The sequence below is a fragment of the Lineus longissimus genome, chromosome 3 (genome assembly GCF_910592395.1).
Source record: "Lineus longissimus chromosome 3, tnLinLong1.2, whole genome shotgun sequence".
Classification (NCBI taxonomy): domain Eukaryota; kingdom Metazoa; phylum Nemertea; class Pilidiophora; order Heteronemertea; family Lineidae; genus Lineus; species Lineus longissimus.
In genome coordinates this window covers 17,357,790-17,381,296 of record NC_088310.1, presented here as the reverse complement: position 1 = coordinate 17,381,296, position 23,507 = coordinate 17,357,790, and the positions used below count along the sequence as shown (strand labels likewise).

General features: G+C 41.8%; 2 protein-coding genes across 3 annotated transcripts in view; one reads left to right on the top strand and one right to left on the bottom strand.

The window, feature by feature from the left end:
- Positions 1-1,246: 1,246 nt before the first annotated feature.
- LOC135484051 (ribosome quality control complex subunit NEMF-like) overlaps positions 1,247-23,507 on the bottom strand; it is a 60,542-nt gene continuing 38,281 nt past the window's right edge. The window contains exons 14-31 of the mRNA XM_064765123.1: positions 19,077-19,178; positions 18,369-18,521; positions 16,399-16,502; positions 15,770-15,835; positions 14,825-14,937; positions 13,850-13,907; positions 12,519-12,577; positions 11,629-12,002; positions 11,090-11,186; positions 10,627-10,725; positions 10,180-10,395; positions 9,952-10,029; positions 9,491-9,653; positions 8,895-9,010; positions 8,029-8,132; positions 6,328-6,371; positions 5,923-6,002; positions 1,247-5,527 (exon numbers count right to left, since the gene is read on the bottom strand). Coding sequence (XP_064621193.1) covers positions 5,450-5,527; positions 5,923-6,002; positions 6,328-6,371; positions 8,029-8,132; positions 8,895-9,010; positions 9,491-9,653; positions 9,952-10,029; positions 10,180-10,395; positions 10,627-10,725; positions 11,090-11,186; positions 11,629-12,002; positions 12,519-12,577; positions 13,850-13,907; positions 14,825-14,937; positions 15,770-15,835; positions 16,399-16,502; positions 18,369-18,521; positions 19,077-19,178 — 2,104 coding nt within the window. The 3' untranslated portion in view covers positions 1,247-5,449. The remainder of the gene's footprint in view (positions 5,528-5,922; positions 6,003-6,327; positions 6,372-8,028; positions 8,133-8,894; positions 9,011-9,490; positions 9,654-9,951; positions 10,030-10,179; positions 10,396-10,626; positions 10,726-11,089; positions 11,187-11,628; positions 12,003-12,518; positions 12,578-13,849; positions 13,908-14,824; positions 14,938-15,769; positions 15,836-16,398; positions 16,503-18,368; positions 18,522-19,076; positions 19,179-23,507) is intronic.
- Positions 19,962-23,507, top strand: part of LOC135484052 (uncharacterized) — a 34,495-nt gene continuing 30,949 nt past the window's right edge. For both annotated transcript variants that reach the window (XM_064765130.1, XM_064765126.1), the window contains exons 1-2: positions 19,962-20,038; positions 20,864-21,097. The gene's annotated coding sequence lies outside the window, so the exon portion shown is untranslated. The remainder of the gene's footprint in view (positions 20,039-20,863; positions 21,098-23,507) is intronic.

Here is a 23,507-nt window from a genome sequence, read left to right as displayed (position 1 = left end):
GGCTCGCCTCGAGTAAATCAACGAGGCTTCCTCGACCCTCCGCTGCGCGGCGGATAGGGTCGAGATCCCCGGTCCTGATGCTGTCCCAGGTACATGGGCTACACTGAGTAGGCCATGTTCATTGCCAGGTTGTGCCTGTCTTTGAGTATTGAGATGGAAGCCCTAACATAGTAAGAATGGCATGGTCTTGATGCTGTCCCAAGTACATGAGCTACTCCAAGCAGGCCACTTGAGCGTGTGTTCATGGCCTGGTTGGACCTGTCTTTGACTGTACAGTGAGATAGGAGCTCCATCAAAGGAAGAAGGGCAGGGTCCTGATGCTGTCCCGGGTACATGAGCTGCTTCAAGTAGACAATTTGAGCTGTCTCAATGGCCAGGTTGGGTCTGTCGTCATGTGTACAGTGAGATAGATGCTCTATCAAAGAAAGAAGGATGGGGTTCTTTTTAATCTGTCCCAGGTACATGGGCTACAATAAGCAGGCCACTTAAACAATGTTCATGGCCAGGTTGTGCCTGTCTTTGAGTGTACACCGAGACAGGAGTTCCATCAAAGGAAAGAGGGCAGAGCCCCAAAGCTGCCTCAGGTACAAGGGCTTAGTTAGCCACTTGAGGAGTGTTCATGGCCAGGTTGTGCCCTGTCTTTGAGTGTACAGTAAGAAAAGAGCTCTCTCAAAGGAAGAAGGGCAGGTTCCTGATGCTGTCCCAGGTACATTAGCTACTCAGTGCAAGTAGGTTAGTTAGCAGTTGAGCCTATCTTTAAGTGTACAGTGAGATAGAAGATCTATCGAAGGAAGGAAGGCTGGGTCCCGATGTTGTCCAGGTACACGACACACCCCATGTACATTTGCTACTCCAAGTAGGTTACTTTAGTTGCCAAGTATGCTGCTTGGCTTCAAGAGCATTGCAAGATTGCTCTATCAAAGGCAGAGGACTCCAATGTTGTCCCAGCTAAACGGATTATGTGTACCAGGTAAATGCACATGACATACGGTACTTTAGGCACACGAGCTGCATCAGGTAGGCTCCTTGGGCCATCTTGATGGCTAGGATGAGTATATACCATACATCTAATGTATACGAGTAGTCGTTATCCTTGATAAAAAAGAACTGGTTCTGACAGTGATTTGAAGACTACGAAAAGATGTGACAATCTCATTTCCAGGAACATCCATACTCTGACACCATCTTTCTCGTATAGGAATACTGTGACAATACCGTTAGGTAATGATAAAATAGAACGAAAAACTTGATTTGTGATAATAATTTATTTGATTGATAATGATGAACATAAGATAATGAACTGCATTGGGTAATGTGCTTACCAAATAAGACCAAACAAATTCGGGTTTTAAAACATAACGGCCAAATAGAAGTAATCATCAATTATAATATCTGTCTTGGAAGACATACACCATTGTTTTTATCAGGAAGGAGATGGACCAGTATATGAGAAGGTCTGCAAGGCATTATGCAACCTAAAGTCCTATGAATAAACCCCAAAATATTTAAGGCTCGCTTATATATTTTTGATAAACCATATGACTTAAGATTGTCTTGCCTTGCAGGCCTTCGGAGTTCAGATGCAATAGCCATCAAGTCCACCAGAGGTCATTTTAAGTAAAAAAATACTCTTATTTACTGTGAATGCATTGGTTGCGGCATTAAGAAGTGCTTTTTACTTGGTTTACTATCGGATCTTTGCCTTTGGTTTTTAGTTAAAATGCCCCAAAAAGGACTGTTGATGCCAGGGTGACAAGAAGGATGAGCTCTCCTTGTCTCCAAAATGCTCCAATGGTGAGCGAAGACAAAGCCTCTGACAGCCAAGCTCAAACCCTGGCCTTCCCGTGGCGGGGGTGATCTCACCAACAGTGGTGGTGCTAAAGGCGAGTCCTGGTGCCTCAAAACCAGAAAGCTCTGGGAAGGTGGAGCTCATCAGCCGGGCAAAGGCAATTCATCTAGATGAAAACGTGGCCAGATACAACAAGGTTAAAGCGAAGTTAATAGACCGTGAGAAGCTGCACCAAGCACGCAACAGCTGGAACGAGAAGACTGCTTCACTCGGCCTTGAAAAGGACACCACCAAGCTCTGGCAATTCATCTAGGAGATGGAAACTCGGGCATAAAACTCGAGTAGACCGGATGCATCAGCCCAATGCAGCCAGTCTAGGAGACGAGCACTCTGAAGAAGAAAGCCAGCACCGAAGCTGGAGGATGCCAGCCTCGATGGCGTGCCAAATCGGGCATCTAGGTATAAATGGAAAAGATCATGCACCAGATATCACTAGAGCGATGTGGTGTCGTCAATATGGGAGACGGCCAAGTATCGACGGCACCAGGCCGGGCCCTCTGCCTCGAAGGGGCCCAATCCAAGTGACTGGCGCTCTGTACCTCCTGATGTGACGAAGGGAGGTCAGAGAAGTGATACCAGTCACAAAATCCGGATAATGCATTGAAATGCAGAAGGAGTTAGAAGAAAGAAGACCGAACTCCAAAACTTCCTCAAAATACACGAAGTAGATGCCTGCAGCATCCAGCAGACGCATCTTACCAGTGCCCACAACTTTCCATTCAAGGCTATGAATGCCACCGCCATGACAGAGAAAACCGAGCAAAAGGGGGAGTACTAACTCTAGTCAAGAAAACCATCGCGTCGGCCGAAACGAACAGGTCGGACTCAGCAGGAACAGAGCACATCACTGTGAGGCTTGCCTTCCCAACAGGGTCACCTCACTGTCTGCAATCTCTACTCTCCAACCGACAAAGTACAACTAGAGGACATCTCAACAGACACAGAAGAGTGGCTCACGGTGGGGGACTTCAACAGTCACTCTCCGAGTTGGGGATACAAGGACCTAAACTCCATAGGTGAAGAGGTTGAGCAATGAATGATCGAGAATCAGCTTGTCGTCAACAACAAACCAGATGACGACCCCAGCTACTACTACTCCCGGGCTTGGAAGAAAACCAGCAGCCCTGACCTTGCCATCGCCATGGACAAGATCCAAAGGATAACCCAGCGAGAAGTCTGCCAACAGCCGGGGAGCAGTGACCACAAACCCATCATCCCACACATTGTCAGACAAGGACAAGTGGATGATGCCAAGTTGTCACCAAGCTGGAACTTCAAGAAAGCTGATTGGAGACTCCACGGCACCCTTGCAGACCAATGCAGCCAAGAACTCCCACTCTCCAGGCGGAATGTTGACAAGAATGCTTCCATGTCCACATCTTCCACTCTTGCGGCTGCCAAGAAGTTGATCCCACGGGAAAGAAGGCACGTCTACAAGCCATACTGGAATTCAACCCTTGACAACCTACACCACAAGTTGTGTGAAGCCATGGAGGACATGGCGAGCCATCCAATGGATGAAAACGTGGCCAGACACAACAAGGTCAAACCGCAGTTTGACCGTGAGAAGCTGCAACAAGCACGCAACAGCTGGAACGAGAAGACTGCTTCACTCAGCCTTGAAAAGGACAGCATGTCAAGAACACGCTCGATGCAGATGACTTAGCAGCCTGGGTTGTCTGCACACATGTGTGCGCAGCCAGAAAGAGAGTCCAAGCAATAGCCAACCAGGTGGAAGAATGGACCGAAAAGTGGTTTGCGGATGTCAACATTGCAAAGAGGGTATCAATGCTCTTCTCACTCACCACAAAGAAGGAAACCACTGATCTCCACTTTGGAAGTCAGCCGATACCAGAGGTTGAATCAACGGTCTTTCTAGGTGGCACACTGGACAAACGACTAACCTGGAATGCATACATCCAGTCTGTCCAAGAAAGAACCATCAAGAAAATAGCTCTGATGAAAAAGCTTGCAGGAACGTCCTGGTGAGCAACCATGAAGATCCTGAAGCAAGTGTGCACTAGAGCCATTCGACCAGTAATGGAATATTCATCCAACTCTTGGACGACGGCCTCCAAAACGACCAAAGCCAAACTAGACAAGGTACATAAGATGGGCCTGAGAGTCATCCTTGGGGCCTTGAGGAGCACACCCATAGGTGACATCGAGAAAACAGCCAACATTCAGCCTCTGGAGATGAGATGATAGACCATCATCCAGACTGAGAAGATCAAGCGGCTCCCCTCCCATCCTCTACACCAACAACTCCAGAAAGAACCATTGACCAGGCTGAAGCGCCAGAGTTTCCACCATATCACCATGGACCTACAAAGTCACCACAAGGACATTCTTGGAAACGACCAGGAGATGAGTGAGGATCTCAAAGTAACGAACTGGACCCCTGAGAGAAGGCTACCCGAGTTCAGAACAACAATTCCAGGGATAGTCTCAAAGGGAAACCAACCAATTGAAATTCGTGAAGGCTCCGACTCTCGAGATGATCGATATTCAGTACCCCAACCACGCATGGACCTATGTCTACACTGACGGATCCTCACAGAATGCTGTCGGGAATGGAGGAAACGGAATTTTTGTGAAACACACTGACAGAGAATCGCACTCCTTCGCAGTCTCTGCCGGCAAACTTTATTCCAACTACAAAGCTGAACTACAGGCACTCACCACCGCTGCTGACTACCCTGCCAGGAACTGTGCCAAGTGTGAAGACAACATCGACCTTATGGCCGAGTCACTGTCAGCCCTCAACGTTCTTTAGAGCCGGAAAGCCGAGAATCTGACTGACAGCCTACTAGAGGCTAGATTCCCTTCTCTATAAAAAGAGAATTGTCATCCAGTGGATCCCAGCCCATACAGGAGTGCATGGAAATGAGTAAGCTGATCACCTAGCCAGGCAAGGTAGCATGCTCCCGCAGTTCCAACACAGGATCTCATATGCAGAGTCCAAGACCCTCCTAAAGGCAACTAGAAAGCGAGCTGGAGCAGGAAGACTGGCGGTTACAGAACAGCACAGGACAACATCTACACACTAGACCGGAGGAGCCAGGTGACAATATACCGGCTTCGGACAGGACACTGCAGGTTTAACAAACACTTGAAGCAACTCAAGGAATCCGAGAAACGGCAAACTGTGAGCGCGGCAACGGAGAACAGACCCCAGAGCACACCACTACTAGAGCCGGCACGCAGGAAGTTCTGGCCCGATGAGACAACACTTCAGATGAAGCTGTTGGGAAATGCTGACGACATGATGCGAACTGCCCGTTTTGTTGATGCATCCACACTGCAGATCTGATTTCTGCATGATCAACCGAATGCTGAAGAATTTAAATTGGTTTGGTATTAAGATCTGAAGAACTGTCAGCTATATTTCATCATAATCATATCATTTTTTTCAGAATGCCTTTAGCAGCATTCGAATCTGAACTCTTCATATTCATATTCACATCTACATTCTTCTTGCATCAATATCAAAGTATACTGATGATTATCTTCAAGTGTCATTGAACAAAGAAATAAACTGCTTTAATCAGTTTAATCACAATAGTATCATCCCTCTGGCAAGTGTCAATGGAAATTCTATCATCGTTTCTTGTTTTTATGGAGATTCGGAGCCGATACTTTCACCTTCCCTGGAATGTTTCTCGAGGTATCATTGTCCTGAAAAGAAATATGAGGGAGAAAATCAGTACATGTCGCCCCGAGAAGACTGATGTGGTGACGAAACAATTGGCTGTCTGGTTGTGACTTTTCCTCATCCGACCAATCTGGGGTGAATGGAAAAACATCACTGAATCTCTCTCTCCAGGCCAAACTGCCATTGTCAGGGTGTTTTGTAATGCATTTTCATTACAACAGGGCTTATTTTGGATTCACCTAGGCCTATCATTAAAGGATTGCTTTCAGGTTAACAATAATAGACTTTTGAAGAAAATTTATAAGGTGAGTAAAGTGCCTTAAGGTCATAAACAATTATGAAAGAATTCACCTGACTGCAATCTTATAGTTTTTTCTTTGATTTACCAATTCTTTTGAAGCTGCAAAATAATACTTACTTTTACTGTCCTTAGAAGGTCCTTTTCCCTTGATGTAGCGGTTCTGTCATGCAAATACATGTTCAGGGCAGTCTTGGCAGCTGAAAGACAAAACAAAGTAGTTCTAATTTCAGTTTAGTTCCAAGTTGCCCTCAATTTCCATGCATGATATTATAAGAAAGCTGCCCTTGTGCAGCTGAGAACAGGCTCCAGCTCATGTGCTTCAGAGCTGCTCCCTAATGCGAAATAGGGAGGAATATTGGCCAAACGACACTGCTCTGACAAAGCTCTGAGCTCTGTGGCAGAACTCTTCTCTACATTTGGGACCAGATTTGGCCTTTGTTATAAAAAACGTTCAGTAGATGATTATTCGCCAGCTTAAATTATGTCAATTACAAGTGAATTTGAATATCAGATGGAACTGACCTTTTCCTCGTTTTGTTGTACCAGGAGTTAGCTTTACTTTATACCTGCAATGAAATGGCCAGGGCCATTGTGCTCACCTCATGTGGAGGAAAGATGGATAAAGAGCATGGTATTGTGTCATGTAGTGTTAGGTTTGATGTAGGTCCAAGCAATTACAATTTCCCCAAAATGGCAAATTTACAGTACATTCGACCTCTGTGACCTTGAAAAGTAGGTCAAATCAAAGAAGACTCGGGGGACACATTGAATGGTTGTTAGAATTAGATGTACCTATGATATAAAATTGGTGCCAATCGGGCAAGTCATTACTAGGAATAATGGCATTTTGAAGAATTTAGGATTTGGCCCCCTCCCTGGAGGCCAAACGGCAAATCAGATCGCACCAAACTTCAGTACCTGAGATCACCTGACCAAGGGGTACATGTGTACTTAATTTGTGATCAATAGTCATTGCAGTTAAGAAACGTGCCATAATTACGGCCTGACGGCCAATTTACGCCATTTGACCTCTGTGACCTTGACAAGAAGGTCAAATTAAAAACCTGTGTGACATATACTGTATGGTGGTTAGATGTACCCATGATATCAAATTGGTGGCAATCAGGCAAGAACTTAAGGAATAATTACATTTTTAAGGTTTTTGGATTTTGCCCCCTGGTGGTCAAGTGGTGAATCATATTGGACCAAACTTCGGTCTCTGAGATCACCTGACTAAGGGGTAAATGTGTACCAAATTTGGTATCAATAGTCATTGCAGTTTAGAAACGTGCCATCGTTACATCCTAACGGCCAATTTACACCATTTGACCTCTGTGACCTTGAAAAGGAGGTCAAATCAAAAACCCGGAGGATATATGATGCACCTTTGCTAGAAGTACCTACCATATTTTTTTCAAAATTTCCCGACTACTATTAAGGGAGATATTGCATATTTTCACTTTTAACGTTTGGCCCCCTGGTGGCCAAACCATGAAACGAATCAGACCGAAACTTGGTCTCCAAGGTGTCATTACATAAGGGTACATGTGTACCAAGTTTCAACTCAATAGCTCTAACAGTTACGAAACGTGCCCTGCTAACGGACGACGGATGACGACGACGACGACGACGACGACGACGACGACGACGACGACGACGACGACGACGGACGACGGACGCCACGGTATGGGATAAGCTCACCTCTGCTAAGAGGTGAGCTAAAAAGGATAAGAGTGTATAATGATAATCTAATGAGAGTTCTTTTATCACAAGCAGGAGGAAGCTTACCTTGAGTAGACATTTCATTCATACACTTGTGAATTTCGTCGGCATTATGGCTGACATTGGATGTCACCTAATGACATCAGCTGACCTCCTGCTGACATCATTAGCTGACCTCTGTCAGCTATAAGCGTATGGACGAAATTACTACTTGTGGTAAAAGAACTCTATCAAGTATCAAGAACCACCAAGCTAATGAACGTTTTGGATCTATAACTAGGTGGGTAATACCCGGCAAAGTCATGGGCTAGTAATCCACCTAATAGCAACACTGCTGCATACTTCTTCGCTGAATGAAAATACACACATTACTTCCCCGAATACTGTTCATAAATTTCAACCAAGATAGAACCAATGTTTGATGGTGAGCTGAGCAGTTTGTGTTCATGTACTATGCTACAATACTCTAAATGATAGCGTTACCAAACTTCTCAAACTTACTTGTAGTTAGTCATTGCATTATAGGGAGCACAGACTGGAATCGCAAACAGGATAGTGTCTTCAGGCAGTGGGACTCCAGTCAGGGTGTCCAACGTGTTCACATCCTGAAAGAACAGAACATACAAAGAAATTAAATAAGATAGCGAAAATGGGTCTAAACATTTTCTTGGAATGCAAACTTTTCTTGGGATGCATTTTCCTGAGACAGACAATGACATGAACGTGTTGTGTCCAGACTAGAGTGATGTCTCTGTGGTAGAGGTGTCCATAGGGAGGAAATCGTTAAGAAAAGACATGATTTGTGTTGTGCTATCAACCACAGCACTCATCTTATCTCTGGGCCAATCCACAAAGGAGTTTTGGTGGAACACAACAATGAATACGCACAAACCTATCTGGTATCATCAGCAGTACACTGCTGGTATCATAGATGTTAAGCTCAAAGCACGCAAAAGTTATTCACCAAGATGATGAACAAGACTCATGGTATTGAGTGATATGAACAAAGACTAGTGTAACATATGAATATGTATAAGGTTCACTGGCAGCAGCCAATAGTAACACGCTGTGCCATCCATGCCAGGTACCGTTACGTAACATTTGCCAGGTGAACCAGGGGATAAATCTGTAGTGAGATCGGCTTTGGCTCTCGTCAAAGCAGCACATGTTCGTAAAATAAAGATAGTGATTAAATGAAATGTGTCGTTGATACTGTTGCTAGTCTAACCTGGAGGAACCCAAACCCCATATACGACACTAGCAAATGCTTTTATCTAAAACTTCATGTAGATTTACACCAGGCCTTTCTGTACAAACTGAAGTAAAAGCATTTGCTAGACTTTATTCATATTAGCCATTGCCCATACCTCTGCTGCTTGTAGATTTTCCTCTTCTAACAGAGCCTGTTTTTCATCATCGGATAAGTCTCCGTCATCTGGCACTTGCTCAGGTTTTGGCTTCTGAGGTTGTTGTGAATTGGGATCTGGAAGATAAAGGAAATCATGCTCATTCACACCATGGTCATGTACATGTACTTGCAGATGCATCTGGAACTTAATATGAATTGAAGGAAGAATCTTTTCCAAGCTGAAAATAAGGACGAATAATTCATGGCAGATTATATATTTTTGAATCAAAGACAAACAGTACTGTAAGCAAGGTAACAGAGGTCTGAAGAATTTAAGCGATCAGTAAAGTTCACACTCAGAGATACCCTGTCTTCTTTAGGCATGATAGATGATTTTGAGGACACAATGGCAGAGCGAGGTCAGGAAAATTTTTGCATCAAACGAAGAGTTGGGTGCCAGGTAATGGCTAATTCTGTGACATAGCATAGAACTGACGTCAAACTCAAATCATTGTTGCGACGAATCATGGCGGCCGGCCTGGGAATCACCTATAGTTCTTTCCTGCTCAGTTTTCAACTTACACAGCGCAATTAACCACAGAGACAGTTTCTTACCTGTAGCTTCAATGATAGTCACGTCTTCGGATTTATTAACAAGGATGGGGTTTGCCTTTGGAGGAGGTTTCTTGGCAGATTGTGGCCGACCCTTCCCTTGTTGTGTGTTTGGACCCTTCTTGCCTTTCTGCTTCTTGTTGGATTCTTTCTTGACGCCAGCAGACTGTAGATAGGAAAACAACAGATTATTCACTCTGGATGAGACTACCTCCAAACGATGTCAGAATGACAAGTAGGCAAAGTGAGGAGACAGTGTAAATCCCGAGTGTTTACCTCATTACCAGGCCTCTTGATAGAACATATTTACAGTGATGCACAGCCAAATGTTTTAAAGCGACACAAGTTCTAATGCTGCTTTCACACCATATCACAGGTGATCAAACACCCATACCACATTCATCATGCCTATCCAGTACTTTTCCGGCAATAATTTCAAAACATCTGCATCGAGAATATCTCACCCCGAGCAGCTCCATGGCAAATGCTCTGTCTTCTTCATCTTGGTCTTTGTATTTCTCTTTCATCTTCTTCAACTTGGCCTGAAATATGATGAGACTGTGAGAGGCTGGGAGTCTAAAGATTGCTATAAAGTGCAAAGAGTCACAAAAGTAATGACCATTTCTTTGCCTGTCTCTTCAGCTACACCCAATACCAATGAACAATGGATAAAAATCAAAAGATATCGATACCTTTTGTCCTCGTTTTGGTGGAGCCTGCTGATTGGCTTCCTGTTGGCCCGAGCTTGGCCTCTGTTGGTTTGACTCCTGTTGATTTTGCTGTCCTGACTTTGGCCTCTGCTTTTTCTTCTTCTTTTTGTTTCCACTGTCTTCTCCTTGTTCTTCTTCTTCAATTGCTTTACTGTCATCTGCCTCATGAAGACTTTCAAGAACTTCGGAGCTTTTGGTCTGGGGAAAGAAGGCTCATGATTAGTTTGTACATGATACTATCATTTACAGCTCAGGTTGATGCAAAGTAAAAATTAAGACATATTAAGATATATTATCACATATTTCACGGCAAAGAGCTGAAACGAAGACAGTTGCATATTTTGCAGCAAAGAGTTTGAATTGTGGATATTTTTTGTGACTAGTAAAGCCGAGAGCTACCGAAACTTTGAGTCTCCCCTTCATTCCCACCTCATCTTCTTGATCACCATCCTCATCAACTTGTTTGGCCTTCTTCTTCTTCATCTCCCGTCTCTGCTTCGCTGATATCTTGGCACCAGACTTGGCCGCCTGAAACAAGAGCAGAAGGCAAGCTGAGTTTGAGTTCAATACCATGTACAGCAAACCTAAAGCATTTTACACTTGCAGAATTGGAGAATAATAATTAGATTCACAAAAACATTGTGTAAACATAAAGACTTTACCCATGTGAACATTAAGTGGGTAAAAATAAGGAGCTGGTGTAAAGTGGTATACTTTTGAGGGATGGGGGGGGGGGTGTTATCAAGCTCTCAATCCCGTATGGTCCATGGCCACTTTGTCCTTCCAGGCGGTGCAAATGCATCCAGTAATCCCAGCTGCTTGATAACCTACACACGTTGAGACAGAGCGTAGTCAGCATAAGGCTGTGTCTTTCCTGCCAAGGTCAGCTCACCTTTTCTCCCAGAGTAAGAGGACTGTCGTCTCCAAGATAGAATTTGTAGTCCTCATCTTCTGCTGGTTCATGGCTCACTTCCCTCTGGAGTTGAAACCTTAACACACAAAAAATATGTGAGACAAACTATGAGAGTGAAGGTTCAATGCCATTACACCGGGAAACCGTCTTGATTTCCTGTATTGCACAGGCTTTGGGGCAAGTTACAAATGCCAAGCTTATAACTTACATCAAAATGAATCAATTGCCTGTGAAAAATGTACCGTTTCCTGCGTTGTCCCGTGGTTCCCGCTGTAGTGGAATAAAACCTTAAGCCACCACATACATCTTATTACTAAGAATACAAATTCGCAGTCTGGTTATATCTCTATTCATCATCATCATCATAATTCATGTTTTAGGTTTCGTGGCAAATTTACCCAGCAACCTACAGCAAATGCTAGTTTTTCAAAGCAACAATACAAATCCTTATATCTGATTGGATCATTGGCATCACATGACCCCTTCTAATCAGTGCAATATTTAAAAGTTTTACTTACTCAGTTCCACCAACATGCTGAAGAGAAATATTCGTGTCGGGAAATAAACTGGCATCGTCATCATCAGCTTTGACCGTCTCGTCAATATCACGATTAGCACCATCTTTCTTTGTGTCAGACTTTGAGGCCGTCTCCCCCAAATCAGCCTGACCTTCTGTTTGACCCTCTGCTCCCTCATCTATAGCCTCCATCTTCTCTTTAGCCTCCTCATCTTCTTCCCCATCATCCGACGATGAACCAGAGTCCTCTTCATCATCGCAAAGGTCCAGACTATCTTGTACAGATTCACTATCTGCTACGGTGGAGGCTGCGTCCTCTTCGGCTGTCCGCACCCGGCGTTCACCTTTATGACGGAAAATACTGTCTTCGTCCAGCTGTGATAGGAAAATCAACTATTAGTCTATAATACTGAGGCTAAACTGAAGGCAGGTGTCGTGTGGGCCAGATTAAGCTTCATGAAGTAACCTATAGTTGTCTCATTTATCTAACAGTCCATCAGCATTATTTTCTGCTGTCAGCACCCGAAGTTCACCTTTACGAAGGAAAGATACTGTGTTGGTCCAGCTCTAATAATCAACTAACTACATGAACCTCATTATAGGGTGACTTAAGTCAGGTGTCAAGTGGGCAACATTATGCTTCATAAAGTCGCCAATAGGTGTCTCTTCCATCTCACAGAATATCACAATTATTCATGCTTTTACAAGGAAGATTTTTATCTCAAAGTTAAAACAGACCCAGTTCCCAAACTCCAACTGTGTATTCAGTCAATTGGGCTACCTAGCTCCTGCCTATAAAATAAACAGGACTGGGTTGATAAAAAAAATGATTTCTCACTCTCCATGTCAACTGACACTTACTCCAGAAATATAAATCTAATCTATTCTTACCTTGAACACAAATCCAAAGCCATACTGTAGATAACATGGAGGGAGATAATTCTTCTTGCCTGGATGAAAAATTATCATCTATATCATAATACTATAAGGCGGCTCGCTAAAGTGCCATTTGGGTGTCGTGTTTCGTCTCGAAATTTTGCACGTTTGCAGGAGATATGTTATCCTGATGCAACGTCATGTTTATTTTCGGAAATTTACTTCAGCGACGCAGTAATGTGGGATTTTTAATCGGACACGGTCAATTCTCCTTACCACTCACGGAAGCCAAGCCATTGCTGTTTAGTTATGCAGGGGATTAATGAATCACCTGCACTCATCCCTGTGGGGTGACCAACACTACCTGTTGAACGGCTGGCTGTAGGGGGGTGATTGGAACAGCCTGTACACGTGTTGACCTGCTGAACTAAGGTTAATGTCATTTTCAATCCACGATTGTAGGTCACCTGATCTTCGAGATTTCGCGGGGAAAGAAATTGTAAACAAACGTATGTGTGCAGTTCAAATGTAAACAAAAATGTATTTTTGGTACTTTCGGTTGCTGGACTTGGGTTTTCCCGCAGTAAGGAGCTGGGGTCAAATTGGTGGTCTATTGTTTATGGGTGCTGTGTTAGCCAGAGATATAAACCCGTGATAATGAAGGTTACCATGGTATGTTTATGTGCTCACCACAGCTCTCAATACTTGATCTGAAGAGGCGCGCTGAACCTGAAATGGCCTTATCAAGGAGCTGCTCACGGTGCTGAACTTCTAGCTTGCCTGTCGAGTAAGTGCCTTGCCCGAGACCTGGCTACATGTAGGAGGAGCACGCATTTTAAAGTTATAGTAGTGATAGTGCAATTGGTTCGAGCCATTTGGAGGCCGACATGTGAAGGCCTATCTGGGTACTCCTTCTTCTCCGTATAAAAAGGCGCATATTGCTGACTAAGGAACGAGGCATTGCCTCATCATCTCTATCGGACCAACTGATATACTTTTATATGCACGCATACAGCACGCCACAGCTAGGTCCGATCTGCGGACAAATGGTTGGTTTACTTTGTCTCTTCGATATGGCTCCTTTGATATTGCATTAGATGTTTATTGAAATTCAATCTATTCAAGGTATAGCCCATTTGAACCTGCCTGCGCCACGGGTACAATGCTAGTATACAATATTATCATACATGTATATGATACATTTAGATTTGACCTATTTTGTGATCTCCAGGCGGCCATCTTGGAAATCCATTTTTGAAATTAAAGAGACAATCCAGTCACTCATGATTTAGAACTGCAGGTTATTTTTTAACAGACTTACAAAACATAACAAAAAGTTTCCTTACCTCTTATCATGAAACTGCCAGTGCTCAGGTATTCTCCAGTAGGAGCTGTCTTAGACACCTGAAATTGTTCAAAAGATAACATTTGTCAACTCTGTGTATTGAGAAGTCAGCCAAACTAGTCACTCTTGGCATGAGAGCCCATTTCAGACCTAAACTACTGGTACTGCTACTATGGTACGACCATTTACACTTTCCCAGTAACATGAGTAGCAGAGACCGAATGAAAATATTGAGAGAAAAACATCAAATTTTCGCAAAGTCAGAATCTAAATTCATGCAGAGTCAGCCTCAAGCTTACTATTTTGGCAAAATAAGATATATCAGATAATTACAAATACCAAGTTTAAAGGGTAACTCGTGTCAAATTTCACCATATCGTGTTTTAGCTGTTTTTGACAAATAACTACGTCACTTTCTCATGAATCAGTAAGGTTTTCGAATCGAAATGCACATTTTCTCGAAATTGATGGTTTTAATCCCGCCCAGACGGCTCGCTTCGATGCTGTTGAAATTGCGCTACGCCGACCACGTTTTCATTGATGACGTCACAACATGAACATTTAGGGCGGGTTTTTCAAAACGTCTTCAGCAGTTGGCCAGTCTGACGCGATTAAAACAGCAATTTTATAATAAATCTAATCAAAAATGGAAAATTTGAGCTTTACATTTGTGATCAACAATTAAAAACGAACGTATTTCCACAAAGTTGTAAATCACATCATAGTATCACTTTAAGCAAAGTTGCATGCATGATACATGTAATTGCACTGCGACATAGCATATGACCAAAAACTTAACCAACAGTAAAATTTAATGGCTCACCCCTTTCAAGAGGTTTGCAAAAAAACTTTCGAAACTATGATGATGAATAGCAACAAGCCATAATGGACCAACAGTCAAAACAACTTCGAAGTCGAAATGACTTCAATAAACATGAAAAATTCCTGATCAATGGAAAATTGTGCAGTGTCATACCTGGTCGTGATAGACATACCAGGCACTAGTGACCACGCGGGCATCCCATGCCGCGCTGTTACACACCGCCATAACGCCAGCTTCATTCAAAGTCTTGGGAGGAATCGCATCACCTGGGAAAGTGAGAGATCAGAAGTTGTTAAAGGGACAATATAGGCAGCAGCTAGGCAGGCAAGATAAAGTTAGACAAAGCCGCCAATAGGGGTCTCTGACATCTCACACTACGTTGAAATGATTCGCGCTTGTACGAGGAATATATTTAGTGCTGTATTTGACATGACCCAGGGCCCTTACTGTGTATATCAGTCACCTGAAGATGGCCAAATTAGCCCCTCTACTCCTGCCTGTAGTCCCCCTTTAAAAGGGCAAGGCAAGTTCCTTTCAGTACGTTTGTTCTTCTCCTACTTCATTAGTAAATGTTTTTTCTAAACGTATCTCAATTTTGTTCACAGTGAAAAAAATGTGTTTTTTATCATTTTTAGCACCCACAACTCCTTGCACAGGTCATTGTATCAGGATAAGCGATAACGAGTCAGTTGAGTCATGATACATTTCATTGCCTCAGCTAGCCATGTTGTCAATGCATCAATCGGCACAAAGATGATCGCTGCATGGAAGGCTCATTAGGGTTCAGGGATAAGAGTCGCAAGAGCGTCATAGTTAGTAAGATTTTGAATTTTTCCAATTTACCTGCAATTTGATGGAGACTACCAGTGGAAGGTGACTGGGCAGTCCACAGCTTGGTAATAATGCTCTCTGTTGGTCATGTAGATCATTTAAAGCTGAACTCCACGCACCCAAAGCTTTAACTCTAGCTACACCATCTGGCTCTACAGGGTGGCCCAGAAAACCTTTCCCTTGCACAACAGGATTCTATTGTGTATCCGTTGTGTGAAGGAAAAGTTTTCAGGGCCACCCTGTAGTTGGAGAAAAGGAGGTACTTACTCAGCGAGTGATTCTTAATGATAACACTACTAGCACCATGGAGATCAGCATGCACGTACAGATCACCTGCAAGGGAGCAGAATGTTACATGTCATGTATTAAATCCCTCATAATATTACTGTTTTTTATTCATACTATCACTTAATAAACATGGTACTTTTCTTATTTGATTATTGAACGAAATATTATTATTTTTATCTATTCCTTATACACTTTCTAAAGGAAAACCATATTCTTTGCTCTCACAACCTTTTTTATGATATGAAGCAAAAGGATGTTGGAAGAACACTCTCCACTAGGAGGCGCTATTCTTAAGACATTTTTCTTTTTTTGCTTGGGGATGAGTGGTTTTTTGTGTGTATCACTAGCTTTTCTTCTCGTTTTTTTCTTTTTACACCAGTCAATGAGTATTTTCTTTTTTTTATCATGACATACATACTGTGTCAACGGCATATAACCGGTTGAGGAGTGCCAGTACAAAAAGCCTATCTTATGTGTAATAGATATATGTGTAACACAAATGTCTCAACTGCCTATCACTGTCAACACAGTATATTCATATCCAGATCCTCCCAAATATATTATTCTCTGATGATACTAGCTTTTAGACATAACTTGACCAAACTTACCTGGCTTCAAGTATTTTTTGTAGATGATTTCATTTTGCTGTTGATCACGACCACCGATCACAAGATAATTCTCAGAACTGATAAACCAGAGGAACTTTTCGAACCTGCAAGGGAAACATACAGGTTATCCTTGCCTATAACGTTTTTGGGTGACATGGCAATGAGGCCCGATGGGGTACATAATGGTGGTTTTTGAATAATCATACGTGACCGAGCAAGACTAGGCCTAGAGGGTGGACTTTACTACAAAGATTTCTTGAGTATTCACACCTACTCCTGATGATGGTTACGGTAATAAAGGTACAGGAAAAAAAGGTACAGGAAAAAAGGTACGGAAATAAAGGTACAGGAAATAAAAGTACAGGAAATAAAAGTACTGGAAATAAAGGTACCGGGGTGCATCTGGCATCCTACCTTGCATTTCACATTAAGATTTTCGCCAATTTCCCTATATAGCTTGTGTTTGGTCTTAAATCTAATAATTTGTCTGTTAAGACCTAATTGGCCAGGCAAATTCTTAATTGGGTCCAGTTCGATGATGAATGTTAATTGATTAATTGCAATTTAATGAGTTTAATGCGAAACAACATAGAATGAGTTTAATCATATTCAGATTTATGTCCAGGGGTTGCTGATAGAACTCCTCCTTACAGTTCAACTTTAAATCACATGGTTTCTTGTGCAATACATGGTTTCTTGTGCAATATTTCTATTCTCTAAGTTTACAATGTCTTCACAACATTATTGGAAAAAAGGGATTCCAGTTGGACTAATTACTGATTACTCAATTAAAGGTAATTAACATCATGGTAATTAACATCATGGGAACCATAAAAATATAATAAGATAAGAATAGACACGAGTATTTAAAAATTTAAAAGAACATGAATGCAGTTAAAAAAGGTCAGCTCCCCCAACTTCTTCCATAACAAAATTGTCCGCAATGTATTAAACTATTTTAAGGCACCACCTTAGTCACAGAAGAAGGAAAATGGGCAAGAAAAGAAAAAGGCATAGGCCGAATCTGAACCAGTTGAAGAACATAAGATTCTAAAAAAATTCTTAAAAAATTGTGTACTTTTTTACCTATTTATGCCATTTTGTGTACCTTTATTTCCAGTACCTTTTTTTCCGGTACCTTTATTTCTAGTCCTTTTATTTCTTGTCCTTTTATTTCCTGTACCTTTATTTCCGTACCTTTTTTCCTGTACCTTTTTTCCTATACCTTTATTACCTAGAACCCCTGATGATACCCCTTTGTCGGTGGGCCTAATTAAATGTATGGTTCATCTTCAGCTGTACAAGAAGGTATAGAAGACGTTATAGGCAAGGATAACCTGTATATGATCATAACTTGCAGCTCATCCTTAAGGGAGGAAAGAGACATCAAAAATGCCTAGAAAAGGCCATGACCCAATTCTTGACAAGCAATTTTGGCTGAATTGCGAAGGAAATCTCACTGTCATCACAAATCCCGCTAAAATATAGTTGGATATCCCAGTATTGATTAATGGCCCATCCAGTCATAACAAATGAAAAATATCACTCCCTCATGGCTCAATTATCAAACAGACCAGTTTTGCTTCTGAAAATAAAGTGATGACACTAAATTTCTCCATAATTTGTCAGCATATCAAGTTGGAAAACCAATTAAAAACATCTATGCTCAAATCTTTGTTTTCAATCAAGGCAGAATGATTTAATAGCCAACATGAATAATTGAAGCGTTCAGAAAAACAACGTTTTTGGTGCAATTTCCCCATGTAGAGTAATGAAGGGATGAAATATTCAATAATCATCGACCCGGGAAGTGGCTTTCTCATTACAACTATGGTCCACTTGCCTGCAGGGCCCCCTATTGGCAGGTTTTGTTGAGCAGGTTCCTCATTGCAAGTCCTAATAGGCACTGAACACTAAGCGTGCTTTTGAGAACAAAACAACTCAGTCATGTCAGATGAGAACCGACTCACCAGTACACCTTCCTGGCCTTATTGATACTGGCAGCAACTTGAGCACTCTTTAGTGTTTGTTTCGTCTTTCTTTCGGCAGATTTCAACGCCTTTGTCGAAGACTCGACTGTCTTCTGTTCCTTCTTGGACGCAGTCCTCTTCATGTCATAATACCTGGAATCAAACGCACATTCACTGAGCTCACCTTGAACATGGGCTTGGAGAGAAACCTTTTCAATCAGTGATGTCTCGTTTAACCAAAATGGTTAGAAAATGCATCATCACAGATGAATGGCTTGACTTGTTCGAGCACAACTCAAATTCAAAGATTTCAACTTGATTCCCCCAATTTTTCTTTCTCTACGTGAGACCAAGCTGGGAACATGAAAACTGTGTGCCACATTAAGGAGTAATACACCTGGGCACGGTTGTTCAAAGCAAGGTTTGTCACGAACACTGGTGTTAACTTGGTGTTAAGTTAAAGGGCTGTTAAACTGAAAGAAATAACGTCAAGTTAACGTTGGTGTCCAGTAACAAAATTTGTTTTCAACAACCTGGTGCAGAACTATACAAACTAGCTCTCAATCTTCCCCAAAAAGTAGGTGAATTGGTGACAACACACTTTCTGCACTGATGCATGAGAACAACCAACAAGTGGCAGGAACATCATTATATATTATAGCTAGCTATCAAAACAGCTATAGCTATCAGACTGCAAATTTTTCTCACCTTCTGGCATTGGCATAGCCCGACAGGCCAAGGTCGATATCAATCTTACACGGCTTGATGCTGTCTTCATCTTCATCGCTGTCCAAGTAGGAGAATGGGCTTCTACAACGAGAGAAAGTTTGGGTCGTCAGCTCAGAGGCATGAACCGGTATTGTTGGAGTCCCAAGTACAAAATGGGAGGTAGAACAGAGGCTTTTTCTCAATACATTGAGTTGTGATGACCGTACCGGCAGATCCATCGCAATATTTTGAGCATGAGACACAAGTGACTGGCTGCACTGCCTGGCCTTGTTGGTGTCAACGTACTAGGAGCAGCAGCCCCTAAAATATGAAAGAGTTTAGGACTATAGGACAGAGGTGGTTCACACAGAACTCTTACGATTTCTGAAAAGAGATCTAGAAAGAAGTCTCACCAAATTTATTCATTGTTTTAAAGCTGCTTTCATCAGTAGCCAAAAATTGGTGGTATTTTCAGACGTTTTGAACAGGAACCTGTTATTGGCTACAATATAATGTATTGAGCATGCCACATGACTGATGACCGTGTATTGACTAGACATGTGGATCAACCTTGAATAATAGGCCTAAACGTAAATCAACAAAAAAATCCATAGAAGTCAGAATCATGATTTAGGTGGGGATGCAATGGAAAGGCAGTATTGGTCACAACAGATGGGGGAATTGACTACGAGGAATCGACAATGATTACATAGGAATCAAAGTGTAGGCAGACGGTGAGAACGGAATAGTCCTAAGCCATGGCTTGGACCTGTCCGAGGCAATAAACCACACTTGCCACCAATAAACTATTTTCAATAAATGTGGCAAGTACTTGCAGCATATGGTAGACAGAAACTTGAAAACTTTAACATGTTGATTGATATCTATTGCGCACATGCATGGATGGTGTTGTAGATGTCTTTCGAAGGGTCAGGATAGATTTCCATACAAGAGACAATCAAGTAAGCATTACAACTTATCCTCATCCATTTTTCAGTTTTATTGCTGAAACGTTTCATTTTTTATCTGATGGTGGCACAATGCCACTATAAAGAAAATCATCAAAGGAAACTTTGTTTCAGGCATTCAAACGGAAATCTATTCCACCAAGCCAATCAGCCCTCAAAACCATCACATTGAAATGATTGGGCCAATTGTGGAGGAGTCAATATTCAATAGACATTTTCCTCCATGGGGATAAGCCATTTTTGCAAGTCACTATAGTTGTCACAGCAAGTATAACTATGCCATCTAAGTTATTGGCCCGCGGTGACTCTGACTTAGGCTTCAGCCTGTTCAACGCAAGCGACTGCACTTGGATAGGGTTTTGTTTGCTTACCCTAGCAAAGACAGGTATGATGAGTCTTGGTTGTACATTTCATTAAAAGTTTTCCAAACGCAGAAGAAGAAAAGAACAAAGTAATCAAAGTAAAGCAACTTTCCTAAAACTGCAAAGGAGAGAAGCTGGGAATCAAACAAAAGACTGTTTGGTCAAATGGCTGAGAAGTATGAACCACCTGACCATACCACTCCATTCCATCCGAGTAACCATGGGGAATGCAGTCTGTGGAACAGTGGAAGAGAGCACCTGACTTCTGATTGGAAGGAGGGTTGCATGTTTGACGCTTGTGGTCAGTGTAACTCTAGAAATTATCACTACGGTTGAGCTCACTGTGAATTGGTTTTCCTTCCCTCGTTGACATAATTTAGCCACTCTGATCTATCAAAGCAAAATTTCATCTTTGGCTACAAAGTTTTGATACTTGTTTACCTTGCTATTATTTCAGACTCATAACAACACGTGTTTACAGGTAGATCCTATTTTCAAAGAAAAGCCGAGGCATAGAAGACAGCAGTCAGACATGGATAAGCTACGACTCCACTACAGATGAATAAATATCATTGGTAGAATTAGAAGTGATATCTCAGTGGGGAAATAATACATGCATAGACTAGGGACAACCTAAATACACCGGTGACCAACAGGAAATCTTTAATTGGAGGTTAAGATAAAAGAAGAGGTAGGCATTTTACTTTACGCATCTTCAACTTCTTTAGAAAACATTCATCCAATCTTTCCTTAACCACTTCTCTGCAGTGCAGTGCAGATAACTTTTTCCAATTTAACTTCTTCAACTTCTTTAGAAAACATTCATCCAATCTTTCCTTCACCACTTCTCTGCAGTGCAGTGCAGATAACTTTTTCCAATTCAATGATTCAATGACTGATAAACAGAATGGCTAAAAAGAAAACGGAAGACCACCCAGAGACCCAGAACACCAGAACGAGGAAATGCAGAATCTGTCTAGATGAAAAACGGACCAAGATTTCTCGATTTGGTTGGGTAGTTCTAGCCTCAGAGACAATTTTATGATGCAATTTGGGGAGTAATTTTATAGTTGTTCCAATTCAGTTCTTCTTTCAGCTCGAATCTCCTGACCTAATTAGCCTCACAAAATTTACTCTGTAGCTTAAACTACTGAATCGAATTGAGATATCTTGGATTAATGTTTCACGTAGAAAGATTCTTCATCCACTGGTATATGGTAGAGTTTCAGGGTAGTGAAAGTGGAATTTGCTTGTGCATTACTTTGGGCCACCCCGTACTGTATTTGAGTTGACCCTGAGTTGGCACTTGATTGGTGCAAGGATCAATAAGATCAATGGCCTCAGTCTACATTCGTAAGTAAACAGAGGCTGTCAGTCAGATATCAAACAATATCAAATTGATCCACGGAATCTAACTACCCGTGTTGCACAATCATACCAGTTATGGTCAGTTTGAGGAAAACACACAACAACAGTATACCTATACTGTTAACCCAGAAACAGTTGCTGTCGTTTTATTTTGCAGTTTTGTAAAATTGAATCATTCGGATACTTTTAATTTATCATTTTGACCATAAGTGACAGTAGACAACCCTATATTGAGGACACCCTCGGGACTGACAAGAGCTGTCCTTAATTAGTGTCCTTAATAGAGAGGTTGTCCTTAATAGAGAGGTGTTCGCTAAGGGAGGCTCCAATGTAGTTCAATTAAATTTCCTTATTCGCGGCAACATATTTTTGTGATTATCTGAAAATGCACGGAAAAAAAGAATACACGAACATTTCAGGGTTAAGAGTGATGGAACTTCTTTTTTCCGGGCCAGCAACAGGTGTCATGGGCCAATGAGTATAAGCTGGTCAGTAAATCCTCCACGCTGATGCTTTTTCACCCATCCTCACCTAAATTTTGTAAAGCATTCTAGCTAACGAGATCAATATTTCTCAGCCCATAAAAGTTAGAGCACAATCTATTAGATTTTAATCGAGAGTGGAATGTGATAATGGTAAAGCAAACAACATTTCTCTGAAGTGACAGGTGGGGAAATGGGACATTAAACACCTCCGTTTCACACCAGATTAATACAGAAAGTAATTAGATTTTTTTTAATGAGTTCTAAATCACCCATCTTATACTGTTTGTGTCACAAAGTATCAGGGAGTAATCTTCAGATACAATAAATAGGTAGGAGTGACAAGATGTTCGGGTTAAGAGGCAATTTTTTGTTGTTGATAGCCTCAGCCTGCAATGAATAATTTTTAAATGGACACTTTTTTGATAATTGCAGAACTTTTCAGGGTGATAAAAAGACATTTTAGCTTTTGAACCATCGTCACGAAGTGTTTAATTTTGAACTGGTCAGAATTTGATTATGTGTACACCAACTATTAGTATAGTATAAAATACCTTTATTTGATACATGTAGCACTGATGCCAGTACCACATCCTCCAGAAAGTAAGCTCCTTTATTATAGGGTGCCTAGTGGTTTAGAGGCCAAATTCAACCCACTTATCTCCTGGCTTTAACATTAGAGAGCCCCTCTCACTAAGTAGGGTATGTGACCGGTTAAGAGGCAAAATTCGACCCACTTATCTCCTGGCATTAGCCTTAGAGAGCCCCACTCACTAAGTAGGGTTTGTGACCTGGTTAAAGGCCGAATTCAACTAACTTATCTCCTGGCATTAACATTAGAGAGCCCCTCTCACTAAGTAGGGTACGTGACCTGGTTAAAGGCCGAATTCAATTAACTTATCTCCTGGCATTAACATTAGAGAGCCACTCTCACTCAGTAGGGTATGTAGACTTGGGAAGACTTTCGCTAAGTTTATACTGTACCATATACCTGGTTAGAGGCAGACCTCTGCCCACTTCTTCTGGCATTAAAGCAGGGTGCTTCTAGTGAGGTATAGTATGTGACAACCTGGTAGATGCCAACTTTATCATCTCATTCTCCTGGCATTAAAAAATTCAGTCTTGAAACACAAGAAACTTTGAAACACATAAAAAATACAATCTATTGGAAACTGAAGATCACTTGACTGACATCGCTCACAAACTAATGACATTAATAAAGCACTGAGGAATTGAACTGCAAATTGGAGC